The sequence below is a fragment of the Phytophthora infestans genome, genomic scaffold, assembly GCF_000142945.1.
Source record: "Phytophthora infestans T30-4 supercont1.7 genomic scaffold, whole genome shotgun sequence".
Lineage (NCBI taxonomy): Eukaryota > Oomycota > Peronosporomycetes > Peronosporales > Peronosporaceae > Phytophthora > Phytophthora infestans.
This window is the reverse complement of record NW_003303752.1, coordinates 2760904-2787579: the sequence shown is the minus strand read 5'-3', so window position 1 is coordinate 2787579 and position 26676 is coordinate 2760904. Positions and strand designations below refer to the sequence as shown.

Here is a 26676-nt window from a genome sequence, read left to right as displayed (position 1 = left end):
CGCGTGGTGGCGCTTTCGCTAGACCTAAAGAGGCAGGTGGCGCGTTACCAACCGAGGTGAACCATAGTCGCGTCGCAGCTGGAGTGCACCGTGCACGACCGCACAATATGCTTCACACCTTTCTCTCAGGAACATTCACGTCCCGCAGGCGGCGGTCGGCGCTGCATCGCCGCTCACCAACACGATGGCAGCCATGTGACCTTGATTGCCAGCAGCTCATCCGGCTCGAGCGGCTTTCCAAAACCAGGACTTCCAGGCGCTCCTCGCCAAGCACTTGGCTAGCACGTGACCGACAGCTGAATAAGACATCAAAGCACGAGGACACATACGCCGATATCATACAGTACCGCGTTGTCCTTCGTTGACACGATACAGAGAGGCATTGACGATGTGATGTCTATTGTTGCAGTTATCAGATCTCTAGGGCAGCATGATCATCAATGACATACGAGGAATCTTCATTTGCAGTGGCCGTCCCATTGGGCTCCGCTACTGCTGCCACGGTAAAGCTATCGGGCTGCTCCCAGCTCGTGGCTAGCGTCTCGACATTCACGTACCGGTAGTATGGCGCTTGGCTCGCCGGGTCAATGTACATGACCCACGAGCTCACACCAATTGCCGCGCTTTCAGCTGTTACAGCGGATTGCAGCGACACCGCGACTCCAGAAGAATCGCTACTTGGAGGCTCCCACGAACACTCGCCGGTCTTGGTATTGTAATAATACAGCTGGCCGGATGCTTCGTCCAAGTACCCTTGCCATGTGCCCTGTGAGGGCGTGGCCTGCCCGCTTGGCGAGACGACAGCGTCTGTTGCCGTCGCTGCCGCTACGTCTGACGAATTTATGGCAGAGTGGTCGCGATCTTCGACTGGGGCTGTCCACTGCGTCTCGTTCGTTACAGGATTGTAGTAGAACGACTTGCTAGTCGTGCTGTCCACGTAGCGATCCCAACGTGGTTGCATCGCTTCGACTTCGGAAGCTGCTTCAACATGGCCAGGTGTGGCTGCCGGCTTGTCACTACTCTGTCCAACGTCGATGGTTTCGCTAGGCAGAAGCGTAGGTTGCTGAAGCGAAACAGGCTCCTCACCTTGTGGCAGCTCAGAGCTGGTAGTATCGAACTCGTCCTTTTCATAATCTTCTTGAAGCGTAGCTTCTTGCATGTCTCCATTCTCTTCCTGTGAATCATCGAAGAGGTCGAACACGTACTCGCTCGAGCCTTTGCGGGCTCCAACTCCCACTACCTGAGTCTGAGGTTCACTTAAGAGCGGTGCATGTATCGGCGTCATCTCCACGCTTACCACAGTGCTCAGTGCAACATTCTGGACCTCTTCCACTTCCACATTATCCACAAGGTCCGCGTTCACCGCTACTGCAGTCACAGGACTCTCGGTCTCGTTCGTGCTTGCCACCGATGCCGCCATGTCGACAGCGTCGCTTTTCTTGACCTTCTGGCGCGTCTTCCTCCTTGTCTGACGGCGCTTCTTCGCCACCACGAAGCGCAGTTGGTCGCGAATTAACTGACGACGCACGAAGCACCGGTACTGGGATTGAATCTTGCGAGCCGCGTTATGATGCTCCTGCGCATGTGAATTCCGCAGCAAGCTCACCTCGTCAGCATCTCTTGCTGAGTTACTGGGCACATTGACCTCATCTTGCCGAGACGCTTGATCAAACAGCTCCGGTGGATCGACCTGTTCTGGTTTTGCTTGGCTGCATGTATCAGTCATCGCTGACTTAAGAGTTGAATCATTATCCACACCACTAGCGTCACTAGAGAAAACTATAGCTTTTTCGTTGTAAGGTGTAGTACCGAGGTCCAACGTAGCGACTTCGATAACATGAGAATACTTTTCTAGGGTCGACCCTCGGTCGTTCGATGGTTGAAAACATCCACGTTCCAGGGGCGAGACAGCGTCCCCGTCAATGTTTTCTCGCTCCTCTACGGGATTTTCTATTTGCTCGAGTTGAGCTCCATCAACCACTTCGGAAACGGTGGCTACTACCACTGTAGCGTTCAATTCGTCGTCACATTCGACTTGTTCTTGACGTGTATGATGCCATCCGAGTTCTGTTCGACAATCGTGCGGGTTACTTGCTGATCCAATCGCAAAGGTTCTTTACCCGGTAGACCAGTGCAGTCTGGAGACTTTGGAGAATATTCTTGCATTGGCAGGGACAAAAAAGTTGAAGTCTCTAACGTGTTTGCAACTAAATGCAAAGTGACCGAGTCATCTGGAGTGGGGCATTTATCACTACATGTTGTTTCGGACTCGCAGCTTCTTTTCTTCTTTGGTGATCGAGGTTCACTCTTAGCGCCTACGCTAATTGACTTCACCGTCGCACTTTGTGCCTGTTGCTCTATTTCGTGAGTTCCATGGTCACTTTCTGACGGAGCGGTTGTAATAGTTGCTGGTTTGATCAGCGTTTCTATGTCAAGGATAAGTAGATTTGAAGATGCTCCAGCATTTTCAAGCTCGACTTCTCGCTCGTCATCACGTTTGCCTGACTCGACATAATGACTGCTGTTGTCTAAAAATTGCGCATCGGCACCTCTGTCACTTGGATCAAGGCGGTCTGTCGTCTCGTTAGTGGCAAGATCAGAAGCTTGAATCATGACACTTGGATATGTCAGCAGCTGAAGAGTTTCACCAGACTCCATAGAATGAAGTTGATCCAGCAAAAGGGACCCCGCCTCTACACGAAGAAGTTCCTCTGAGTACCCGCTAGTGCTTTGATCATGTTGGCTTCCACTCATTATCACACCCAAACTATCACAACCTTCCTGAACACTATTTATTTCTTCGTATTCCACGACAAGATCAGAACTGGGGGCAGCCATGCTGGTTTCCTCCACTTGGTCACTCAAAATCACCTCTGCGGACATTGAAGACTTGTCACCGTAAACATTTTGCTCGGATTGCTGTGTATCTATGGCTGACAAGGACGTGTTCACTTCATCTACGATTGTGGCAGATTCATCAGACGTCCTTCCGCTCAAGCCATATTCACTTTCTCCAAAGTTTTGCAGGACACTGACACCGCTTGTTGTTTGGAAATTCGTCTCAACGACACCATCAGAAATGTCCACGCTTCTTGCTGTCTCACCCAGTCCAATTACTTCAAGTCTAGTGCTTGGATCGACTTTGTTTACACTCATCAAGTCTTCACCACAGTCAACATTGCTTTCAAAACTTGCCCCAGGAGTATCAACGTCAGCGCTATTCAAATCCAGTGCCGAATAGTTTACTGCAAATGATGTTGCCAATTCGGTGATCTCTTGTGGTGAACTTGCCGAGTCTTTCACGCGGACTTGCCCTTCGTTCGACTGAGCGTCATCCTCACCACATAATTTGGTTTCATCATGTAGCATATTACTATTGCTCTCGTCATCCTTTCCAGAGCATGGTTGGCTATTCCCATCGTCGAAGCTTATTCCGAAGTAGACAGTCGTTTGTGGTTCTTCGTATACAAGTGCAGTTGGTGAAGGCTCTGTATCTCCTGACAAAGACTCAGCGGCTTGTTCTAAGAGACTTTCGGCAAGATACTCTTCTTCTACGATGACACTGGATTGCTGCCTTGTGCTAACGTTATCTCCATTTTGCCCTTGATCAGAAAACTCTTTAATGGTTGTTTCAATTGGATTCACGTCGCTGTCTTGGCAGATACAACTTGCCTCGAGCTCATTTGTTTCAATATCCAATTTCTTTCCATCGTTTACTTCAGTTGAGGTGACTGCCGCCAAGTCACAATCCACGTCTTCATGTTTCATTTCGTTGTCCGTGCTTGGTTCTGCTACTATCGCAGCGTATGAACAAGTTCTGGACTCGGCAACCGACTCTGGATCATCTCCATAGGCCGCACCAAGCTCCAACGATTGAACCGATGGTTTGTCAGTAGGATCGTCGAAGCTTTCGCGTTCTCCCCACATATGTGGAGGTAGTTTCAACGGAGGAATAACCAGTGTTAAAGTAGCGGGCGATTCACTTGACCAGGCATACTCTGGCGACTGTAGCGCACATCGAGTAGACCTTAGGCTTTTCTTCCCAACAGCAGCAGACTCGTCTGTCTCTTGGTTACTGCGTCTTTGATTGAGCTGTTGATCTGAGCTGATCGGTCTGTTCGATATTTGTCTCGAGACCGTTGCTTTGGCAGACTTTGGGCGCGTGGAGTTTGCATGAGTCTTGGCTGCAGTGAAATTTTCCAATCCCCGATCCGTCCGAGGCCTTCTTTCCGTCGCCGACTGTTGTGCCTTCAACTGGGTTTGTACTTTTCTCGACAAGCGCAAGTGTGTGTCTGCTTGGCTTTGAAAGGCAGCTAGGACTTGAGCCACTCGCTTCTCCTTTGATAGTAGCATCTCACTTGCTTCGAAAGATTTCGCTCTATTCGCACGTGAGCTCGATAAACCTGAAGGGATCCATGGACCCTTCGCTGTACGCGTTTGATGCAGGACATATGATGACCTCTGTTGTGTTTCCGGCGTGAAGACTTGACGTGCTTGCTGGTTCTCTGGACGCTGCTTCTGGAATCTCTTCTTGCTTACCTGCTTGCTGCGCGCTCGTGTCTTATCTTGGATAGCTCGTCTGTTGTCTACTGAGTCCACACGTGAAGACTCTCTATTCTTGCCTAGCATCAGTCGACGGTCGTGCTCTTGCTGTCGTCTCTTCCGACTTCTCGCTAAGTGAAGTCCACTTCCACAGGCAAGCGTTGGGCTGCAGTCTTGGGGTTTAGCAGCAGAAGTAACGCTATTCTTCCTCCTCCGGCTCCGAGTCCTAGCTTTTGTGTCGACGTCTTGATGTTGATGGAGAGTATTATACAGCAACTCGTACGTTTCTAACTCCAGCCTTCGCAGACTGAGCTGCTCGAATTTGGGCCCACGCGCCAGCATTTCTCGCCATTTAGTGAAATTTTGTCGAGTGGCAGCCTTCCACGCAACGCGATTCTCAGTCTGTACTGCGTTTGTGCTACAAGACACTTCCGATCTGGTTGTAGCTGACTGGGGCCTCGCTCTGCTGGTAGTTGGTCTATTGTTCTCTGCTACGCGACGCGTAAAAGAGGCTGACTGCGGGCGAGCCCTTGTTACTGGTCGAACGCCTACGGGAGACTTACGGCCGCTTGCAAGACGAGGTGTTTGGAAGTAGTGAGCTTCAAGCGCAGCAGCTCGAGAATTGAAGTCCATCGTGGTGAAATCTTCTTCAAGACGACACTCTTCTCGCTGTCGTATCTGCTTCGCTACTCGATCCACCCCACGCCACTGCGTCGTTGGTTCCCAACGAACATTGTCGTAGCCATCGTATGTCCATTGTGATATGAAGTCACGCGTTGTTGACTCCGTCATCACCCCCGCCCGGAATAAATTATGTCACTTGTGCCTTCTTCAAAGAGTTTCTCGATTAAAAATAATGCGTGCCAGGGATAGTAATACGTAGCACCAGCTCACGAATCCCTCGTCACCCTGCAATAAATAACACAACACTTAAAGTGAAAAAGAATGAGGTTCCCTTGACCGCCTTACAACTTCCAGCTCCTTGTTTTGCTTAAGTCTTGGCCCACGACTTCCGCCATGACGTAGTGTGATATGATGCAATGCAATCCACCTTCTTTGCCACTCCGCAGCCAGTGAGCTCCCTACTTCCGTTTCTTCTCCGCCCACTTGTCCGATCCGTAGCACGCCGCAGCGCCAGCACCGACTGCCACCACTGAGTTCCGTACTGCCGACCACTTGCCCCCTGCAAACCATTTTTAAAAATCACGTCAGGCATCCACTTCAGATTTACTGCTCTTAATTCACGTACGAATCAACAGAGACGGAACGCCCACCACCACTGCCAGACCAGCAGCCGCCACTTCTGGGTGTTCGCGTCGGAACTCGTTCGCCTTGACCAATTCTGGCCATCAATAGCAAAAAAACGATATTAGAGCTAAAGTAGTATAACCCCACAAACTGAACACAGTACTGACGCTGTTGGGCGACGGCCAGCGCGCCTTTGACGGGCACCAGCTGGTCGTCCGCGATCTTCTTGGACTCTTCAAGTTGCAGCTGCGCCGCGTAGAGCTGTTTGTTGACGTTCACACGGGCCTCGCCTAGGTATCTGCGCAGCTGTGTCCCCTCGTCCCCATCTGCGCGCTTGAAAATGTCCACAACGGGCGCCGCGAACGTCTTTGTTGCTTCCCACGCTTGCTGCGCCGTCTCGCTCACTGCATGACGAGCCGAGCTTGTGAGCTCCTTTGCGTGGTCCACCTCGCTCAGAACCACGTCGCGCGCCTGGTTCACGGGACCCGCGGCAGCATCGCGCACGCTCTTGGAAGCCTCGTCCAACTGCTTCGACACGGCGCCAAGAGCGTCGTCCCACGGCTTCTTGTCGCCCTTGTCCGCCATACTTGATCGATCTAATGGCCGCACGTTCGGCTATTGTGAAGGTCTGTCCACCATATTGACGTAATAGCATGTGTGCTACACCACTGTGTAGTTGTGGTGTGGCATTCGTTTACATCGCAAAGGAGTCTTCCAACTGCCCAAATGGAGGCCGAGGCGCAGCTGGCGCGGGCGCTAGTGACGCTTACAGGACGCGAATTTCCGCTGTCTCGTGGTAAGGAAACACGTATTGATGCATACCTGCAGCTTGAAGATCTGCTGTGTCTAGAAGACTCAGAGGAATCTGTTCTGGAGCTGCAACGTCATGTGCCATCGCTTCTGAGCGAAATACGCTACGACCTGCAGCACAAAACACTAAGTGACGTGCTGCACGCAGCGCTGCGCTGTCTGTCCTATCTTATGCACCACTACAGTCTAGCTGCAGCCTTCTCGGATGAGCACATGACTTTTTTCCTCGGTGAACTGGTCCACTTGCTGTTCTCCACACAGGATCAGAGCACGTACAAGCTGTGTCTCTGGGGTCTGACGATGCAGAACTTTCCAGCGGAGAGACACAAGCTGCTGTCACGGACAGTAGAAGGCTTGGTACAAGCTGTGGTGAACCCATTCAAGTCGCGAGCAATCGAAGTACAGGCGCTAAAAGGACTCCACTTGCTACTGGTCAAGTATCCGGAACAGTTGGGAGTTGATGGAGCAGTGCTGGGTATCTACGTGAGGCCGATTGCGAGTCGACTAGCGAGCAGCGAGACGGCCACGAGGACGCAGGCTCGACTGATACTGGAAGAGGCGAGTAAACACCTACCAAAGTGGTCACAAGAGACGCTGACGATGGTGCAGCACTGCGCTGAGAAGTATATGCTGCCAGTGATGAAATTGCACATGGAAAACGACCGACAGAAGGATGCCGTTTGTCTGTGGAAGCTGACGCTGGTGTTGCTCAAGTCGCAGTTCTCGAATGATCTTGGGAAACTGAACCAGGTGCTGTACGTACCGGAGAAATGCATGGAAGACGAAGATGCTGCAGCTCGGTTGATGGCTATGCAAGCGTGGAGCAAGGTCGTGGAGATATTCCATGAGTGCCACAACTGGCTTTTCAATAAGGCTGTGGTAAGTTTGTTGGTGTGGCCCATTAAGCTGAGTTTGGAGCAGGAACTACTCCTTAACGTTGTAGATGCGGCATTCGAGTCTTGGCGAAGGATCGTGAGCGTCGCAGTGTGCGATTTTAATGCGTACTGCAAAGCCCAGCAACAAGCAGGAGAGCAGCAAAATGTGCCCGAGTGGAAGTTCTGGTTTGGAGAATTAGTCATGACTCCTTTGCTCACACTGATGAAGGAACGAATGAGAGCCAAGGATAGTGCCTCCACGGTCGAGTTGGACCAGTTTATTATTTTTACGAAGCAATTATGTGAACTTGAAAAGCCTGATCCAGTTAAAAGCAAGAACAGTCCATCTCGAATTGAAGACAGCAGCAACACTACACTGGGAGGATCCTCTGTGGATGCGAGCACGGCTTCGAAAGGTGGAGAGCTTAAACCTGTGGAAGTTCAGAGCTGTGGTAGCCACATAACGTCCGAGTTGATCGGCGTTGCTTTTCTGCTCGAAGACATTTTCGGGGCAGTTCAACACTTGATTAAATTATCTGATGAAAGCGGAGGCCTGGAAAGCAAACGCCGGGTAAATGACCTCGTGGTGGCTATGTGGAAAGGAGTTTGCAACCGAATACATCTCGATAGCAAGCGTGATGGCCCCGCGTCCAACTTCGAGTTGCGTCTCGTGCGGATGTGCATTGATTTCTGCTTTGGAATACTGACTTCGACGTCGACTTCAGCCGAGATGCTTGGTGTGAGCTCGCCAACCAATCAAGCCGACAAAAGTACTGAAGGTCGGCCTGCTAAGGTTGTTTTGGCGTCCGTAGGGTTTGGATTGGAGTGGCAACTGCAGCTGTTTGCGCCGCTTGTGTCTGGTGTCGCAACTCCTCGGGATTTACAAACTGTGATACTACACCCAAAGAGCAAGCTTTCTGATCACATCACCCAGCGTATGGAGTATCTCAAGAACATGTACGTTCAGTGTGCTGCAGTGTTGCAGAGATGGAAAGACAGCGAGCTCCTGATTGATTTCACGGCCAAGGAAAACGCATTGCCATATCTCGTGATAAACTTGCTGTTCGAGTACTCAGTGTTCGTGGATGACACGAATAACGACAATAGTGATGCTAAATACTCTACGCTTACGTGTCTGGAGACAGTGGTGAATAAACTCTCGGAAAGTATGAAAGCCGGCGCTCAGCACAGTCGAGAGTTGGACTCTGTGGTTCGTTTCAGTGAGGAATCCATCCGAGCAGCTCACGACCTTCTTGCTTACGACTTCGCAAGCGGGAAAAGCAGCATGCTAGACGAGCTTGTTAGCGTGTCGAAGGGCCTCACACGTCACGCCTTCGCCAGTCGGCAGAATGCCTCACTTTCGGTGGATCTCTGTCAGTCTCGTGGGAAAGTTGGCGTCGTCGTTTCTGCGACCGCTAGCACTGCTAGTTCTGCGACTGCAAGTGAAGCTTCTGATGCCGAAGAAAAAAACTCTAACGTGGTTCTTCAGGTGTCAGCATCGTTAGATCCTAGCTCTGCCTCACCGTGTCTACTGAGTGGCGAGGTGTCTACAATACCCAGTGCAAGCCCCGTTGAAACCAGTCCAGCATCTTCAGCAGACGAGCGACCAAAAAGGAATGACAAGCAAAGCCCAGATCAAAGTGCAACAACTAAAGAGACAACTATCGTCAAAACTGCAACCCCTCAACACGCAGAGGAAGCACCGACGACAGTCCCTGCCGCTGGGTCTCAATCTGCTCCGCCGAGACTTCGTACACAACGCTCCTTGTCTCAGTGCATCTACCCGGATCTCGTTGGATGCACGGAAGCGATTACATTGCTGTATCGACATTTTCCATTGGGGTTTCGGCCTTTCTTCTCCTTCTACAAGATTAAAACAATCGGCGATTTAAGTGCCTTACCTGTGGAAAAAGTGAGGACATTCGGACTCAAAGAACCTGTCAGCACCGTTCGACGAGCACTTGAAGAGTTTAATGGACGGAAGGACCGTATGAAGACATTAACCGGTAGTCCTTTCCGCCAGAGAAGCGGGTCGGCGTCCACAAGTCCCGCTATTCCCACACCTTCGCCTCACAAACCGTCCAAGCGTCCATTTCACCTGGAAAGTGGAAGTATCGCTCCATTATCTCTTGAGAAACGTGACCACAAGCGCACGAAGCGCTCACTGGTGCTCGATGGAGAAGACGGCGATGAGGAAGAAAGTGAAGGAACGCGTCGGAAACCGAAGCTGGCAGACCGAGTTACGTTCTGTCTTCAAACGGGTGAGACGGGAGAAACGCGTATCACTCGACCAGGTGAGGACTCGCAGGATCAGTTGAGACCTTCTGAGAAAGTTGAGGAGAAGGAGAGTGCGCAAGAAAAGATGGACACGTACACACTCAAGTTATTGCAGCATCTACGACGATCAGCGTACTACATGGACAAACTTGTGGCTGAAGAAGAGAGTATGCAGAGTGAAGAGGCGAGTCTTGGGACTACTATTGCCAATGTGGGCGGCGTTATCACAAACTACCAAGAAGCTCACGACTTAGTATCACGACTCGCGTCACAGCTCCAAATCGCGGCTGAAACGAGCTCCAAACGATGTCGAAAACTGCTGGATAAGCGTGGTTAATAGGGACCTCTCAACGAGGATAAAAATGGAGATGAAACAAGGACTTTTTGCTCGTCAAAGTCGCTATGGAAAGTCTGGCGCCTTGGAGTGGGTTGGCGCTTGAGCACTGGGAGGTGGTACTTGATGAGGATAAGAGCGTTCTTGCTCAGACTCCTCATTGGCGAGTACGTAAAGGCACTTGCAGCGGTGCAAGCGTCGTATTGTACTCCTGTCGCTCCACTCCTCTGAAGCTGGAGCTTTGGTCGGTTGCGCTTGAAACATTGCAACAGTTTGTCGCTCCATATCCCCACCCCAACATTGTCCAGTATCTGGGCGTGGTGACGCCATCGGAGCGATGTCAAAGTGGCGCATCACCAAACGGATGCGTCGTCATGGAATGTCTGCCAATAAGTATGTACGATGTGCTGCATCGTGACAATATCTCTTTATCGCGTCGCGAGATCGCTGGGATTGCTATCCAGATTCTTCATGGACTAGTGTTTCTCCATGGAAAACAACAAAGCTTGGGTGTATGTCTGACCAGCAAAAAGGTGATGCTGGATGGATCCAACGGCGTAAAGCTGCGTCGATTTGGTTTAGAATTCGTGTTACGGTCCGGTAAAGCTCCAGCTCAACTATCGACTACCGCGTTCAAGACTACCTACGAAATGGCTACAGGATGTCGACAACCAGCGAAGTCTTCAACTGGGTATTCTGCAGTCTCTTCGCCCAATTCTTTGGCTCCATCTCCATCTGGAAGTCCAGCCATGTTGAGTACTGATGGCTCAGATGATGCCAAGTTCACGACAATAACACAAGACCTCTTCGCTTTCGGTGTGCTTCTGCTAGAGATGTGTGTAGGCGAGAAGCCCACGAGTGAGCTGTTCAACCGCATCTCGTGTGCCAAACAAGTTGACCCAGTTTTCTACAATGTGCTGCAGTTGACGCTCTCACTAACTGGAGTTATCGCGACTGAAAATCATCGAAAGAAGTTTGCGCCGGTTACTGCGGACGCTCTACTGGATATGCTGACTGCAAACGAGCAGCAACGAGCTGTAGAAGAGCAGCGGCTGTCAGCGTCAGCATTCCCTTGTTTCCTGAATGCCGATCGATATTTTGCAAGACTAGAAGACGAGCAAGTCGAGGTAAAAGTACGCGAACGAGATCGCAGAGGAGAGATCGATCTCAAGCGACTTGCAGCTGTTGAGAAAGAGCTGCTTGAGGAGCAGAAGAACTTCTCCATACTCGTCCTTCAACTGGAGCAATCGCAGAAAGAGAAAGCGCAAAAAGCGGAGGAGAACCGGCGCCTTCAGGCACAACTTCAAACTGTTAAGCAGATCAAACGTGAAGGTGACGAGGAGATCGAACGGCAGCAGACTAAAGCTCAAGAACAAGCCGAGCGATTCGAAGCATTGAAGCTGTCTTTAGACGAAGCGCAGCGAAAAGTGGAGACGTTGCAAGTGGCAAGGATCAGTGACGCAGAAGAGAAACAAGGTCTTCTCTTCAAGATCCTTAAGCTGAAAGAAGATAAACGGAAGCTTGTAACGGAGAAAGAAGAGCTCGAAGCAGAGAACGTGGCGATTACGCGTAAAGTGGGTGGAGAGAAGGATACGCTCGAAGATCTTGAGGGTCGATTGGCTCAAGCGATTCACCGTTGGAAAGAGGAGCAGCATGTGCGAAGGAGAGCGGAACGACAAGCAGAACGTACCAGTCGTCAACTTCTGCTAATGGAGGAGGAACGGTGCAAATACTCGAGTGTGCTTCAGCAGAGCCCCACGGGCAAACGCGCCCCTCAAGCATCGCTTCCGTATGTGCTTGCACTCAAGGAAAAGGAGATCGAGGAGCTGTCTCGCCAACTCCAAGACGCTCTTGAAGGTCAAACAGCGTTGCAGGCAGATGTGGCTCGCCTCGAAGCTGATTGTGGTCGTATCAATGTTGAGAAAGAGACATTACTGTCGCAGCAAGACGAAGCACAACACGAGCTGCTTACACTGAAATCTCACATAAAAGACGATGAAGATGTCGTTGCTACACTGCGCGATCAACTCGAGGGTGCTAGTCAGGAGATCGAGAGCTTGAAGAGCAGAATCGTTGATTTTGAGGAAGAACTGGAGCGACAAGCGAAGAAGAAAGCGGACGAAGGTAATTCGCTCGTATTTCTAGTAATGTAGGAGACAAAATGGATTAACTCTTGCTTAACACTACGATTAGAGAAGGCACGCAAATTACGGCAATGTTTGACGCCTCAGTGCGATGCACCTCGATATCTCGTCGGCACCTCGGGATACTGCAAAGAGTGCGAAGAGCGAACTGGTCGAAGCTCTACTACTAGGGATGTCAAGCAGCAGCGACATCGACGTCATCGCAGCTGGGATGATGCGAATATCGGCGGCATTGCAGTGCGCAAGAGCGTCAAGAACATCCCTGTTATGAATATCGTCCGTGTTCTCAATGGAGAGGGCAGTGAGGACTCACGAGTCGAAGGCCCCGACGAACAGCAACTGCTTGAAGCTCTTAAACAACTCACTTCGATGTTGAAGACCGACGAAGGACTAAAAGATGACCTTCCCGAGTGTCTAGTGATCAAATCGGTGCTCGCTCTAATGCACCAGCAGAAAAGTAGCCTCGTGCTTCAATTAGAGTGTTGCCGGTGTCTAAGTGTGGTAGTCTTCAGCCATGATCGGAACCGTCTTATCGTCGTAGCAGAAGGTGGCGTTGACCCAGTGCTAGCAGCCATGAAGAGTTTCCACTTAGAGCATAAGATGCAAGAAACGAGCTGCGTGCTGCTCACAAATCTGGCGCATAATTGTGGTATGACCTACTACCCGTAATATTTGCAAAGCTGTTCTAGTTGCTGATCTGGCTTGGTGCATCAGAAACCAACCGCAAACGCATTCTGGATGCTGGTGGGATCGATGCCGTGCTGCAAGCCATGCAAGCATTTCCTGAACATTGCGGCGTGCAAAAGCGTAGTTGCTGGGCTCTGCTGACGCTGGCAGGATCAGGTAGATGCTTTGCCTTTCACTTCATTCCCAGTACTTGTAGTTGTTCTCATGCTCTTGTAGATTTGATGTGTGACAGCATTGCGATGCAAGGCGGCCTTGGTGCTATCATTGCAGCGATGTTGAACTGTCCAGCAGACGAACAGGTTCAGTATTACGGGAGCTGGGCTTTGGTCAACCTGCTCTCTGGAACCGAACGATTGCTAGCTTTTGCACGTCGTGAGGGTGTCCGGGAAGTTGCTGAAGCAGCATGCGCGTGTTATCCTGGCCATGAAGGAATTCAGGAGAAGACTCTTGAAATTCTGCGGTTGCTTGGCTGATAGTATTATTTCTCTATTGTACTTTGTGTTGCGATTACTGCTCCGTGAACGAGTACTGCGCACCCTGAAGCAACAACTCTCCTGCTGCGGTCGGAGCAAAAGTGCATTGAGTGGAGAAAGAGTCACCGGAATTGAACGGAACAATTCGCTGTCCTTGCAGTCCCAGGAAGATTCCATCCTCGCATGCCGTACCAAAGCAGTGCTCAACAAGGGCATTAACTTCCATGACGACAGCGTCTGGTAGATCTGAAGTGTGGCGATAGACGCGACACCTATCAAAGCATCAACAACAAACCCACAGATGGGCTTCAGTATGCCAAGATAGTCAACAGAAAGTGACAAAACGTACCGAATTTTGCTTGGTCGAGTAGCTAGAGCTTCACTTTCAACAACGAGCACAAGACTGGAAATGTGCAGAGAAAACTGAAGATGTCTGCTTGCCAATTCGTCGCCACCTCCCAGTCCTAACCCAACAACAAGCACACGTTCTATGCTAGTGTCGACTTGATACGTCTGCGGCCCTGATGAAAACCCATCGTCCCAACGAAGCGCAAACTTCGTAATGGTGTTGATCTGGGCGACTGGTATAGTAACGCGATCGGTGTTGAGATAGCCGAAACGTTTACAGTTAACCTCGTCACCCTGTCCACCAAGTCGACGGCTACTTAGCGTTTTCCCATTGATGGTGACACTACCAGAGAGGTTAATCGTGCTAGCGTCGGAGCCGATATTTACAGTCGGGCTGTCCACTCCAATTGATACAAGCTTCGCTTGGGAACCAACATCAAGTATAGCTTCCGCCGCGCCGATTGTAATTTCACTCGTAGATTTGCCACCGATATCAATTTTGCTCGAGTGCACAGTGAGAGATGCGCCACTGAAACCAGTCGCACCTGTAGGCAGCAAGTATTTCAATTAGCGATTCCACAAGTACAGCATCGTCTTCACGCAGTACGCACCAGCCACAGACACTGCTTCACTCTGAACGTTGATTTTGCTCACGTCCTCACTCCCAATCGTGATATCATCCGCTTGCTCTCCGACCGACAGTGTCTCCATAGCATTAATCGTCACAGATTTACCTGTCAGCGACACTTCAGAAGCTACATACAAGAAGAATAAGTGCAAGAAAAACATAACAACCAGATACCAGCAAGGACCAACCTTCGGAGCCGACTGTAATGCTGGAACTGAACAGCTCAATCTTGCCTCCAGTGGATGGCAGAGCTGTAGAATTCGCACCAGGTTCACCAATGCTCACTTGATTTGCCTCGATAGATGCGACGCTTGTCTTTCCTCTAGCACCCACGCGGAACTTCGGAGGGTTCGCTCGGACAGCGGCGTCCGTGATAGACAGCAAAGAGCTTGTAGTTGAGCTGCCGTTGAAATGTACCAAACCCGAGATGGTGGTGGTGGCGTCACGATTCCGCGTATTAAATGCGATAGAGTGAGAAGCATCCAGCTCTATCGCTTCTGACGTCACCTTTGTCACCTGTCCCGATGTTTCGCTATTCCCGACAAGAATCGATGTCGCACTTTCTCCTACGACAACGCCTTTCGAAGCATCAAGAGTAGTCGTAGCACCCAGCACTTTGACCGTCGACAATCCGGTCTTGCCTACTTGAACTTGAGGCGAAGATGCGCCTAAACGGACATCATTCGAGTTTATGTGAAGTTCTGACAAGCTCGTCGCTCGGTTATCGAGCGTGATGTGGCGGGTTGATACATTGAAGCGACCACCTCCCACTTTGACCTCTGTGGTATCATTCACACCAGCGTGTTCATTAAATGATACGAGACCGTGAATGTTCACCTCGTGAGTCGAACCGTGGCTGCCAATCTCGGTAAGTGATGCTGCTGACTTGTGTAGTCCTGCGTTGATATTGATAGATCCATACTCCGACGATGAATCGGTTGCTTGACCTCCGGTCAAAGTTATATCTCCACCAAAATTGAGTCCGTCGCCACCGACGATACGGATGTCTCCTCCTTCCTTCTGCGTCGAAGACGTTTGTCCAGCCACTTCCAGCGTCACACTCTTGCTCTCTTCTGCATTACTTGCTGACTCCAACGCCCGCGCACCATCGTCTTTATCACTGTAACCAGTGGCATCAGGCACTGAAATGCGCACTGTCTTGCTCGTAGAAGAGCCCACGAAAACTGTACTCGTATCAAGGTGAAGCGGTTCAGACGTAGACAAAGTCGACGAGTTGTCAGCGTGCGTTATCGTCAAACCGTTGCTAATGCTGATGCGTCCACGGGTGCCATCCAGCGTTATACCAGTTGACGTAGGCTCATCCGAGTCGGTATCGGCAACAGTTACCGTTCCAGCTGGATCAACAAACAGCACAGACTTGCCTCCAGCGCTCGCGACGATAGCTCCTGTTTTTGACACGAGATTTAGGTCACCCTGCTCCTTCACACCGCCAGAACTGTTGGCAGCTGTGGTCATGACGGTCCCGTCATCGAATATCACGCCTTTCCTGGCACTTAAATAATCAGCCTCGACCATGGGGGCTATCACAAAATGTCAGTCACAGCAGTAAAGTGCCTATTATCAGATCTACTTACATTCCACTCGGTTCGTGAACAACGTCGTGCCGTTAGAGAAGAACGTGACCCCGTAGAACGTCTGTAGATCCTTCGCCTCCAGCGCACGGCGCCCAATCTTCAGCTCTCCGTCATCAAAAGCGATCATGCCTTCCGAATACACCGAATTGGAGTATCCTACGCAGCATGCACATACAAACTCTCAGTCGTTACGTCACAGCCTCCACCTTCCTCATCTCCACCGTACCGCTCTTTAAGAAAATCTCTGCATTGTCTTCTGCCACTACTGTAAACCTGTTATCCACGGTCGTTCCAAAAAGATCGTTTTGATGGGACTCGAAGAAATCCGTTTGCGTCAAGTAAATAGTAATGCAGCTCATGAGTGCAAAGCTCAGCACCGTGAGCACTCCGATGGCCGTCCAGAACACGTCGTAGTCCTCTTGCTTGCGTCTCCTGAGCGTAATTCGCTGCAGAATCCCTCCACTAGATCTATATCGAAAGCTACGGCCATCCGCGTCCGAGTGGAAGAAGCCTCGTCGTCCTCGCAGCCTGCGCAGCCGCTGCACCCCGGCACTAGCCATGTGACTGGACAAGTCGCCGTCCTCGTCGTCCAGCATCAAGTGGTCAGTACGCAGATCGTCGCCGGGCGACTCCATGGGGATGGCCTGACGCCTGCGACGGTACGCATGCTCCTCGCCCTCTGTGGACTGCGTGTCATCATTATCATCGTCCTGATCTTCGTTTTCCTCGCTGCGGCGCTGTTCAGCGTTATTATAGTGGCCAACCTCGTCTGCTCCGTCGAGAGTTAGTGCACGCCGTCCGCGGCCTTCAAAGAGTGCGGGGCCGCTGCCCACGTCGATCACCTCGTGGTCCTTAGGAGACGAGGCCATGCCGCCGCTCTCAAGTTTTTGAGTCTCACTTCAGGTATAGAGTGACGTCAAATTGTGAACACGCAGATAAAGTAGTCGGTCGTAGTAGCGTTTGGAAACGCTACCGATGTTTTTCATGTGGATTACCGGTACACTCATTTCCGCCGATGCGTCTCATAAATTACAAAAGACGCCGCATGATGCGGCTTGCAGCTTTTTGGTCATTTTGCATTTTGCCACTTTGGAGTGATGGTAGATAACTACATTCTGTACTCGTATTGGCGTAGCAGCTGCTCGTGGCGTGTGCGGATCTCGCTCGAGTGGAAGGACATCCCGTACGAGTATCGAGCTGTGCACCTGCTGAATGGCGGTGGTGAGCACTTCAAGGACGAGTACACGACGCTCAATCCGAACCAGCGTCTACCAACACTCGTCGTGGATGGCCACGTACTGCCACAATCTGCTGCTATCCTCGAGTTCCTAGAGGAGACGCATCCAGAAAAGCCACTTCTGCCCAGCGATCCGTTCGCTCGCGCCCAAGTCCGCAATCTTTGTGCCATTATCGGCTGTGACATCCAGCCGATCCAGAATTTGACGGTGCAAGTCAAGGCGACAGAGGAAGTACCTGAGGACCAGCGAGGCGCCAAGAAACAGGCGTGGGGGAAATTCTGGATTGACCGAGGCTTTGAAGCGCTGGAGCGCGAACTGGCCAAGACTGCGGCCGCGTACTGCTTCGGAGACGAGATCACGCTAGCAGATCTGTATCTGCAGCCGCAAGTGTACAACGCTAACCGTGTCGGTGTGGACATGACCAAGTACCCGATTATTTCTCGCATCTCCGCGAGTCTGGAGACCTTGCCAGCTTTCCAGAAAGCCCATCCGTCCCAACAACCGGATGCAGTCAACTAAAACCTGCAAGAAATTGCTCTAAGCTTATTGCAGAAGAGCTTTATTTGGCAGACATCGCCAATATTATTGAGTTTGCTTAAAGGAGCGGAGCTTCTCCTTGACTGCTTTCAGATGTTTTTTAATTGTCCGGACTTGGCGTTTGTCCACGTCACAACGAGCTTTCTCTAATGTCAGTGCGACTTCCACCTCCTTCTTCAACTTGACATATTGCTCCTGCGATAAGTTGGCTCCGAAGGGTGAACTCAACAGTCGATCAGCGTCAACGCCGTCTCGAAGCGCACGAAGTGTGTTCGCAAAGTCGTGAATGCAGCGCTGGCGACGATAGTTGAACCACGGCTCGAAGTGAGGGCCCTTTACGAACGCCGTGTACAGAGCTTTCCACTTGCCTTGCTTGATCTGTGGAGGAAGCTTCCGTGGCTTGATACTTGACAGTAATCCCGGTAGACTGAAAGGCTTCATGTAGTCCTCAGCACTCATGTACAGATTTGACCGCCTGCCGCTTGCTTTCCAAATACCGAAATATTGCTCAAACGGGTGCAAGAAATCCTTCGTGAGCTTTCGGAAATGCTGAGAATATCAACGTTGGTTAGAAGATTACAACGACGCTCACGTAGATCGACCCGTACCTTCCGGAGAACTGCATTGTTGATCGTGACGTATGGCTCTTCTTCGTGGCTGGTTGTCTGAAGGATGCGAACTTCTGGAGGAGATACGAGCTGCTGAAGAACAGTGGCATCTGGGGTCATATAGCGTGGGCAACGCCTCAGAAGCTATTAAACCAATGTCAGTACATACACTTTGAGGATAATTTGCTATCATCCCTCACCATGGGACGATGACTGTTTTCGAAATCATCCAGCTCCACGTTCTTCTGGATGCGAAGACAAATAGTGCCCGTTTCTTCCGCTTCGACATGTTCAGATCGTGTGGCACCTATGTTATGCAACAAACAATTGCTGGTCAGGACAAATAAAATGAAGCAACGAATAGCAGAAACCTCTTTTACCTTTTGCGAGTTGTGCTTTAGCGCTCGGAGGTTCTAGGAATGGAAAAATAAGAGCGTTCGGCCAGTGACTAAGCGACTAGGCAGACATTCAAAGGTTAGTGTGTTCTATCGCTCAAAGGCCAACATGAGTCTGTACAGTACATACCTTCATAAAGAACGGGTTTGTGGTTCCGATGATAGTCACGTCTTTCAAGTTACTGACGCCGTTGTTCTGTCTACTTGAGAGCGTCTGTTCGATGCATAAATGAGCATAATTGTACACCTTTAGTGTCGAATTGAGCTAATAAACCGTGAAGTTGATGAAACTTACGTCAAAGTCGGCTTCATACACTGTAAAGTATGGTCGACAATCACCATGGAACTGGAGTGGGGCAATTAAACTGGCAAAAAGCAATGACAGATTAGTGCGCGTTAATGAAATTGTACCAGAAACGACAGCCAAACCTGGTAAATGCAAGTACAGCTTGACTGCACGTTCTGGCGTGAGGGGATAGAATCAGAAAGCTCTCTCCGGTAATGGCAAGCTGCCACAGAAGCCACAATGTTTCTTCAAGTCCCAAAAAACTGGAGTATAGTCCAATGTTCTGCAAAACACAGGTGAGTCATCCAGCTCGAGTAAGAGCTAGCGAGTCGTGCGCACCTCAAAGGGAGTCAATTGGTGTGTCCGCTTTGAAAGAAGAAGATCTGCAAAAGATGGAGACGGAGGATGTTGTCTCCGCGACACCACAAAATTTCCTTCTTTCACTAGCACAGTCTCCTCGGTATCTTCCTCTTCGCCATCGTCCTCCTCGTCTAAAGCACTGAAATCTGGTACATCTGTGGCGTCATCGTCTCCCTCGACAATAAAATGCGAGTGCACGGGTGACTCTGCGTCAGACTCGTATGCCGAATCGAGATGCTCATAGTCGAGCAGCTTCGGGATGATGCACGAGATGTAAGTGCCAGCAAGTGGCAATACCACGGGAGTATCATGCACAAGATCAGGCCTGTAGTGCACAATATGCCGTTTAGAGTTAGCGCTAGTACTTCGGCTTAACAATAAGTACTTCTAGCGATGCGTACCATGACTTGATATTGTTGTAGACCGCCACCAAGACTTGCGGACCGGCCTTAAAGAAGAGCGGACCAACCACCCGTAGCACACGGTCGTATAGATCGACGTAAGGTTTGGTGCTTACTAGCACTAGCGCCTTCTGGAAGTAGCCGCGAGTGCGAGACTCATCCTTTTGCTGGCGGAAAAGCACAAAGCCGAATAGCAGATCTTGGCTGTTGTCATTACGTTCCCAGTTAGACGGAATATACATCCCTCATAGCGCACGAACAGGTTGCAACGGACTCATCAGGGTCGTCTCCGAAGCGCACAATGAATTGCGTATCGCCTTCGTCCTGGTTGTTGCAGTGAGGCAGGGACAGGTGCGCCAGACTCGTTTTAGCAGCCTCAGAGAGACCACAAGCTGGAGGATGAAGCGCGTCTAGCTTCTGCCCCGAGTCAATGTCGAACACAACGGTGGCGAGTACCCGTAGACCGTAGGTGGAAGCGAGATCATGGTCGTGCAGCTCAGTGTTCATCCTAACGGCTGTGAAGGCATCTGATTGGCTAACCTTATTGCGAAAACCGCTAAATTGAGGGTTCCCTTAATTTCTTACAGAACTGAAACCTTTCAGCTCTTTAAAAAATTGGACCAAGGCTTTCGCAGGGAAAGCAAAGATTCACAGCTCAGCGTTTCGGTGACGTAAGTACAGTACAGTACACGCATGTAACGGGCACCAGAACCGTAGCAAATGCTTTACATGTACAGTACCAACATGGAACTTCGGACTCGTGAGTTACACGTGCTCTAAAAAAGCTCTTCGTCCGACACAAATCACTTTTGGGTAGAATGATTTATTGAGCAAAAGTTCCATTCCGCTGAAATATTTCCTGAATAATACCTGAAGATTCTATCACTTCGATAATCTGCGCTGATCGAGCTTTTCATCGAAAAAAAATCGACGAAAATGCGAATAAAGCACACTTCAACTTACACATGATTGGCCATAATCTATAGCTCAATTTACAATTCTAGCCTCATCTCGAATTGGCCTTGTGGTTGAAAAGCATCGCCATGCTCGGAAGATGGAGACTGAGCGCCGTGCCGACAGCGCGGCGCATCTCATGGACTTCTCCGTCACGCCAACTACAGCGCGCAGTATCTACCAAAATCCTTTCTCGTCGCTCCACCATTCGCGACGCGCGGGAACAAGACAGTGGCTCGCGTGTCGCTGTTGGTGGCTGGGTCAAGTCTGTGCGCAAACACAAGTCCGTAAGCTTCGTGAATGTCAACGACGGCTCTTGTCTGGGCGAGCTACAGATCACACTACCATCTGCGGAGGCCGAGGGAGCTTCGGACGGGCCTCTTGCCAAGATCGCTGACATTACAGTCGGATCCAGCGTCTTCGCGGAAGGTGAGCTACGCGAAGTTCCCGGCGGCAAGCAGAGACGCCTGGAGCTACATCCCAGCAAACTCAAGATTCTTGGCAAATGCGACACACAGGCATACCCACTGCAGAAGAAGTACCACTCGCTCGAGTTTCTACGTGAGAAGCTCCACTTGCGCGCACGCACCAACACCTTTGGCGCCGTCACTCGCGTTCGCAACGCTCTCGGGTAAAATAACGATGGCTTGCAGATGAATTGGATAATAGTCGATAGTACTAATTATTGTGAGCTTTATTTGGTCATGTTTGCTAGCCAAGGACTGCACTCGTACTTCCAGGAGAATGACTTTTTGCACCTACACAGTCCCATCCTGACTTCGAACGACTGTGAGGGTGCCGGCGAGATGTTCCGTATCGCCAAAATCGGTAAGTGTTGCATGCAGTTGATGCTCTTGACGTTCGTTCGTGTAGCTAAGAGCTAATACTTTGATCTCTTCACTACCATGCAGATGGGAAGGACGAGGAGTTCTTTGGCACGCCGACGTACTTAACGGTGTCCGGCCAGCTTCATGCTGAGATGTATGCCTCCGCTCTGAGCAAAGTGTACACCTTTGGCCCCACCTTCCGTGCGGAAAACAGCAACACTACTCGTCATCTGGCAGAGTTCTGGATGGTCGAGCCTGAGATGGCATTCGCGGGGCTTGAGGAGTGCGTTGCCTCAGCCCAGGGTGCTGTCCAGCGCTCTGTGTCCCATGCATTGAACACTTGTGCCGAAGACATCGCGTTCTTCAACAAGAATTACGACAAGAAAATTGCCGAACGTCTTCAACGTGTGGTAGAAAAAGAATTTGCCCGCTTAACCTACACGGAAGCTATCGCCGTTCTTCAAAAGGCAGTGGCAGAAGGCAAGGGCAAGGTGATCTTTGAAAAGAAACCTGAGTGGGGGATGGATCTGCAGACAGAGCACGAGCGGTTCCTAGCTGAAAAATACGTTGGCGGCCCTGTCTTCGTGACGGACTACCCTGCAGATATCAAGGCATTTTACATGCGTAAGAATGCCCCTGATGAGCAGAACCGCGAGACCGTGGCTGGTATGGACTTGCTGGTGCCGAAGATCGGTGAACTCGTTGGCGGTAGTGTTCGCGAAGAGCGTTTCGAGGTACTGGAGAAGAAAATGCGTCATCTTGGTTTGCTCCCTGAAGAGGATCTCGATGAAGACGCGATCGCTTCTGCTGGTGGCGATCTGGACTGGTACTTAGACTTGCGCCGCTTCGGTTCAGTACCTCATGCTGGTTGGGGCCTTGGCTTCGAGCGACTTGTGCTGTTCGCCACAGGCATGGATAACATCCGCGATGTGATTCCATTGCCTCGCTTCCCTGGCCAGTGCAAACACTAGAGAACTGCGTGAATGTGAAAAAAAAAGAACAGTTCGTGCACAAGAAGTAACTACATTTTCATTGTGTACACGTGTGGTAGCTGATAAATTTTGCACATTTCGTCTTGTTTTGGTTGGTCTTTGTACACGGATGTCCGTCGATTGTTGTTGTCGCGTGCTATCCTTCTGCTTTATTTGATCCCATGTATCGTGTCTCCCCGTTATATATCCCGTGCTCCGAGCCAGCTACTGTTGCATTGCACTTGACGTGAGTTCTCTCTGCATTCTCGAATTGCTTCACTGAGGAAATAGCTTGCCCAGCAGGTCCCGATTGATCTCGAAAAGCTTGTTCTTGTCCTCTAGGAGCACCGCGTTTTCCTGTTGAAGTGCCTTGCGTTCGCCTTGCAGAGTATTTACCTCTCGCTGCTTCGTGTCTAGCAGGTGCCTGAGCGCTTCATTCTCCTCTGCGACGAACTTCAGTTGAGCCTGGAGACGATTGGTATACAAACTGTTGCCCAGCAAATAGTTGTGTAGTGACGCCAAGTTCTCGTTCTGGTCGTCCCCTTGCTCTAGCAGTGTGCCCACGTGTTTTCCTTCGCTTGAAGGCGTCCGTGACTTCTTGATACGAAGAAGAATATTCACCGGATCGTTAAAAGAGTTCGAGAAAACAGGACTTTGGCCAGGATTCAGTTCAGCTCGTGTGATGCCCAGGGACTGCGCCAGACTCTCAGGTCGGTTCTCCATCCCAGGAGCAACTACGCCGTGATGTCCGTTAGGGGCTGCGAGTCCAGAGAACCCGTTGTAGTCGTAGTGTTGCTGTTGAAGGACTAGTTGTTGTTGCTCCGGACCACCAGCCTGCTGTCTCTGAATAAGGCGGCTGCGCACGATGTTTAGCGTCGGTAGTGCCCCCATCGAAGAAGGTGTTACAGCTGCAGAGTAAGCATTATCCGAGCTTGTGTGGCTGCTGATACCAACCGACATCGACGAGGACGGCACGAATCCAGTGACGGTCATGGATGGTACAGTCGAGGGGGTCAAGAGGGAGGTAGATAGCTCGCTCGGTTGCACTAGTGAGGCTTGTATAGTAGCACTAGACACGTAGTCCTTCTTGCCGAGTTTCTTGGCTTTCTTCTTGCATTCAGTGGGTGCCACAGGCGAAATAACGTTGTTCAGTTCGGGTAGATACTGACGCGTCAGTCCATCTTGTGAGAAGCCCAAAGCTACGTTGGAGGAAGCGCCATGAGGCGTCGTCATGGCACCAAGTGGCATCCCGTTGATAGCAGGCTGGATAGGGACAGTTGATGAGTTCATCTGTATGTGCATCCCCGTACTCTGAGTGGGAAAGCCTTCTGAGGTTCCTTCATCTGCTGGAAGCTTCCGCTTACCACAGGGTGATAATTTCTTGGACGTCGATGTCGCAGATGTAGTCGTGGTGCCACTGGTTGGCGTGCTGCTCGCTCCACTGGCGGGCGTTCGTCGTGGGGCTTTCTTGCGCTTAATATGATGCAGCAATTCAGGCTGATTCTCTCGGAAGAATGGATGACTAAAGGTGCAAATGTCCGTCTTGGATTTGGTCCATTTGCGGAAGCCAAAGTAATTGAGTTGGCGCTGGAAGCTGTGAAAGTTGGTGTGGTTAAAGTACTTGGGCAGGATCTGCTCCGTGACGGTCACAGGGTCCAGAATCTGTAGCGCCAGACCGTCCTCGGACCATCGAATCACGCGGGAGCTCTCCACCTCCAAGATCTCATACAGCAGCAGCAAGAACTTGGGAGCCTCAGGCTTGGCGCGCTTGCCACCTTCCTTGATGGTAGCCATATTCCACCCATTTTGAGGCGACTGCTGCTGCGTCCCCTGTGGCGACACATTCGTGAGGTCGCTTGCTCTGGCAGATGGGCGCATCTTGGAGGCTGCGCGCTTCACAGTTCCTGCGGCGCCCACCACCCGGGGCAGCGCATCCGTCAGGGCCTCCTGCTTCATGCCGATACGTTGCGTGATAGGGTCCATGGTGAGAGTCACTTGCGCCACCATTGACGTCTTATCCTCACTTCTCGGAGCGTTCGAATGTGTGCTAGAAAAAAGAACTGCGCTTGCGATGGCTGCTTCAGCGGTCGCGCGCGCAATCTTCTCCAAAGATCGAAGGAAAAAAGGCGCCGCGTTGAGAGAGCCTTGCTGGAGCAGTTCGCACACAACAGCAACAGCGCTTGACGTGTACGCGCCTAGTCAGCCTCAGTGGAACCAGCCAAACCGCCAGTCGATTGCGGGGCTTCGACGAATCTTGGCGAGTGGGGGATCAGTGGCTTGAGCTTGAGGTTTCTTTTATTTTTGCTTCTCTTTTTCACATCGGTTTGATTCTGTACGATATCCACAATGATTTGCATAAAAAAACTCAGACTCGCGATGCAAAATGTTCGATGCAACAAGAGGCACTGCTACTAGAAAAGAACACAGCGCTTAGCGCAGTGTAGTGAGCACTACTACATTTGAGCAGTACTTCATATAGAGCAACACCGTGTCGACGCTGGACAGCTTAGCTCCTAAGACAGCAGCAGCTTTGCTCGCGAATCATTGTCGAGACAATTATGTACCGTTTGTGTCAGGCTTTAGAAGATTCCCGGAAGGTTTTCTGGAAGGATCAGTATTTTATTGGCCCATTTCTAAAAATTGCGTCCATTTCGAGTCGATTTCGATCTAATTGTGGTGAGTGCACCACATTTTGGCTTTAAAAAATATTTTTATTTTTACTTTAAGATCTTAAAGGGTTAAGCTAATTGTACCACAGACGTTTTTCGAGTGCAAAATGTGCATGAGAGGGCGACACGGTGAAAAGACAATGACGAGGATACACCAGAATGTAAAGTAGAATAGCCTTCAAGGCAGTATTTTGCTGACGGACTAAGCTCTCAACAAAATATTTACTGCCCATTCCATTGCTTTAATCGAATTTAAACTATTGTCCTATACAGTACCAGCTTCGCAATCGATTTATTGAGTCCATTGCGACCCACAGCCGCCACATCCACAGCCAGATATAAGTGAATTTCCTTAGCGCGCGACAAGGTCGCTGGAGCGGTAAAGGCTGAAAAGCTTTCATTTAAGGGCGCTACAACTAACGGTTTGATAGTTTAATCGGTAATTTAGAGTAAATTAAAAATTGGTTTCGCGATTGGCCAAAAATGCCCATGTAGCGATGATGCGGGTTATATAAGCAAACGAACACAGCAAAGTTACATGATATATGATACTGGTACATGGTATCAGGCTCGTCAGAGGCCAACCACTAGCTAATGACATAGCTTCACTATAGAGAGCTTATAGTTTGTAAATCTTACCCCCCTCGTGGAGTGTGCTCTGTGCCTTTCGTCCGCGGCTAGGGCTCTAAAATGTAACGCAAATACGCGCGGTCTACTGGCTGCCGAGCGCAGCGAAGGCGGCCTCGATTCGCTAAAATTGCAATATGTGGTGTACATATAAAATGTGGACTACACATTGTTCTAAAATGCACCGCTTAAATTTCATTTTGCCCTCTTTCTCAGCTGCGCTTTGCGAGGCCACGCATAAGGCGCTGCCTGTGTGCGCGTTAATTAGCATAATTAAAAGAAGCCGATGAGTACACGCGTACTATATCGTCGTAGGAGCTGTTGAAAAAAATGTAGGCTTATTTCGACCTCAATTGAAACTTTAGTACTTTTTTTTAGAATGATGTTTTAGGCTTCGTAGTACTTTCTAATAATTACACTTACAATTTTATTTTTGCGTAGTACTATTCTAAATAATTCTCATATTTTTGCTTACAATTATTTGTAGTAGTAGTAGTACACATATATTTTTTTTCAGCGTTAGATCACCCGGGAAAAAGTATCATCTTCTTTTGTAGTATAGTGCGACCTTGAGATATTGTGCAAGCTTTCCAACATATATATGTAGCGTACATAAAAATGGAAACGGCGTTTGTGATTAAGTTAGCGCGGAGGCACGTGACTAAGCAAGAACACGAAAACGAAATAGCACCGACCCACACTATGTAGACGATGGGATAGAAGAGCAACATGAAACACTGAAGGCCATGGACGATGATAGAAGACTTAGCCGATGCAAACCACAAAGGTTTATGAGTAGCGTGAAAGATGGAAGAGCACGCAGCCATGAAAAGGACAAAAGG

At 50.3% G+C, this 26676-nt stretch overlaps 9 protein-coding genes across 9 annotated transcripts; 4 read left to right on the top strand and 5 right to left on the bottom strand.

The window, feature by feature from the left end:
• Nucleotides 1-412: 412 nt before the first annotated feature.
• On the bottom strand, nt 413-2166 carry PITG_05361 (uncharacterized protein; the record flags this gene model as incomplete). The annotated part of the gene is made up of 3 exons (XM_002998970.1): nt 413-1576; nt 1607-1690; nt 2029-2166. The coding sequence occupies 3 exons, from the start codon at nt 2164-2166 to the stop codon at nt 413-415; spliced, it is 1386 nt and encodes a 461-aa protein (XP_002999016.1).
• Nucleotides 2167-5472: 3306 nt separating this feature from the next.
• On the bottom strand, nt 5473-6398 carry PITG_05360 (uncharacterized protein; the record flags this gene model as incomplete). Its single annotated transcript, XM_002998969.1, has 3 exons — nt 5473-5725; nt 5792-5884; nt 5958-6398. The coding sequence occupies 3 exons, from the start codon at nt 6373-6375 to the stop codon at nt 5625-5627; spliced, it is 612 nt and encodes a 203-aa protein (XP_002999015.1).
• A 118-nt stretch (nt 6399-6516) lies between these two features.
• PITG_05359 (uncharacterized protein) lies at nt 6517-10089 on the top strand (the record flags this gene model as incomplete). The annotated part of the gene is made up of 2 exons (XM_002998968.1): nt 6517-7866; nt 8137-10089. 2 exons carry the CDS (start codon nt 6517-6519, stop codon nt 10087-10089), a joined length of 3303 nt encoding a protein of 1100 aa, XP_002999014.1.
• A 65-nt stretch (nt 10090-10154) lies between these two features.
• Nucleotides 10155-13390, top strand: PITG_05358 (uncharacterized protein; the record flags this gene model as incomplete). Its single annotated transcript, XM_002998967.1, has 5 exons — nt 10155-10777; nt 10829-12210; nt 12280-12879; nt 12945-13073; nt 13134-13390. The coding sequence occupies 5 exons, from the start codon at nt 10155-10157 to the stop codon at nt 13388-13390; spliced, it is 2991 nt and encodes a 996-aa protein (XP_002999013.1).
• A 34-nt stretch (nt 13391-13424) lies between these two features.
• PITG_05357 (uncharacterized protein) lies at nt 13425-16596 on the bottom strand (the record flags this gene model as incomplete). The annotated part of the gene is made up of 6 exons (XM_002998966.1): nt 13425-13662; nt 13740-14283; nt 14350-14493; nt 14555-15907; nt 15962-16117; nt 16188-16596. The coding sequence occupies 6 exons, from the start codon at nt 16594-16596 to the stop codon at nt 13425-13427; spliced, it is 2844 nt and encodes a 947-aa protein (XP_002999012.1).
• A 462-nt stretch (nt 16597-17058) lies between these two features.
• PITG_05356 (maleylacetoacetate isomerase) lies at nt 17059-17718 on the top strand (the record flags this gene model as incomplete). Its single annotated transcript, XM_002998965.1, has 1 exon — nt 17059-17718. The coding sequence occupies one exon, from the start codon at nt 17059-17061 to the stop codon at nt 17716-17718; it is 660 nt and encodes a 219-aa protein (XP_002999011.1).
• Nucleotides 17719-17781: 63 nt separating this feature from the next.
• On the bottom strand, nt 17782-20293 carry PITG_05355 (uncharacterized protein; the record flags this gene model as incomplete). Its single annotated transcript, XM_002998964.1, has 10 exons — nt 17782-18285; nt 18345-18488; nt 18545-18624; nt 18725-18800; nt 18870-18953; nt 19035-19104; nt 19169-19308; nt 19365-19710; nt 19787-19990; nt 20061-20293. The coding sequence occupies 10 exons, from the start codon at nt 20291-20293 to the stop codon at nt 17782-17784; spliced, it is 1881 nt and encodes a 626-aa protein (XP_002999010.1).
• Nucleotides 20294-20829: 536 nt separating this feature from the next.
• PITG_05354 (asparaginyl-tRNA synthetase) lies at nt 20830-22538 on the top strand (the record flags this gene model as incomplete). Its single annotated transcript, XM_002998963.1, has 3 exons — nt 20830-21371; nt 21456-21568; nt 21652-22538. The coding sequence occupies 3 exons, from the start codon at nt 20830-20832 to the stop codon at nt 22536-22538; spliced, it is 1542 nt and encodes a 513-aa protein (XP_002999009.1).
• A 276-nt stretch (nt 22539-22814) lies between these two features.
• Nucleotides 22815-24764, bottom strand: PITG_05353 (HSF-type DNA-binding protein, putative; the record flags this gene model as incomplete). Its single annotated transcript, XM_002998962.1, has 1 exon — nt 22815-24764. One exon carries the CDS (start codon nt 24543-24545, stop codon nt 22815-22817), a length of 1731 nt encoding a protein of 576 aa, XP_002999008.1.
• Nucleotides 24765-26676: the final 1912 nt, after the last annotated feature.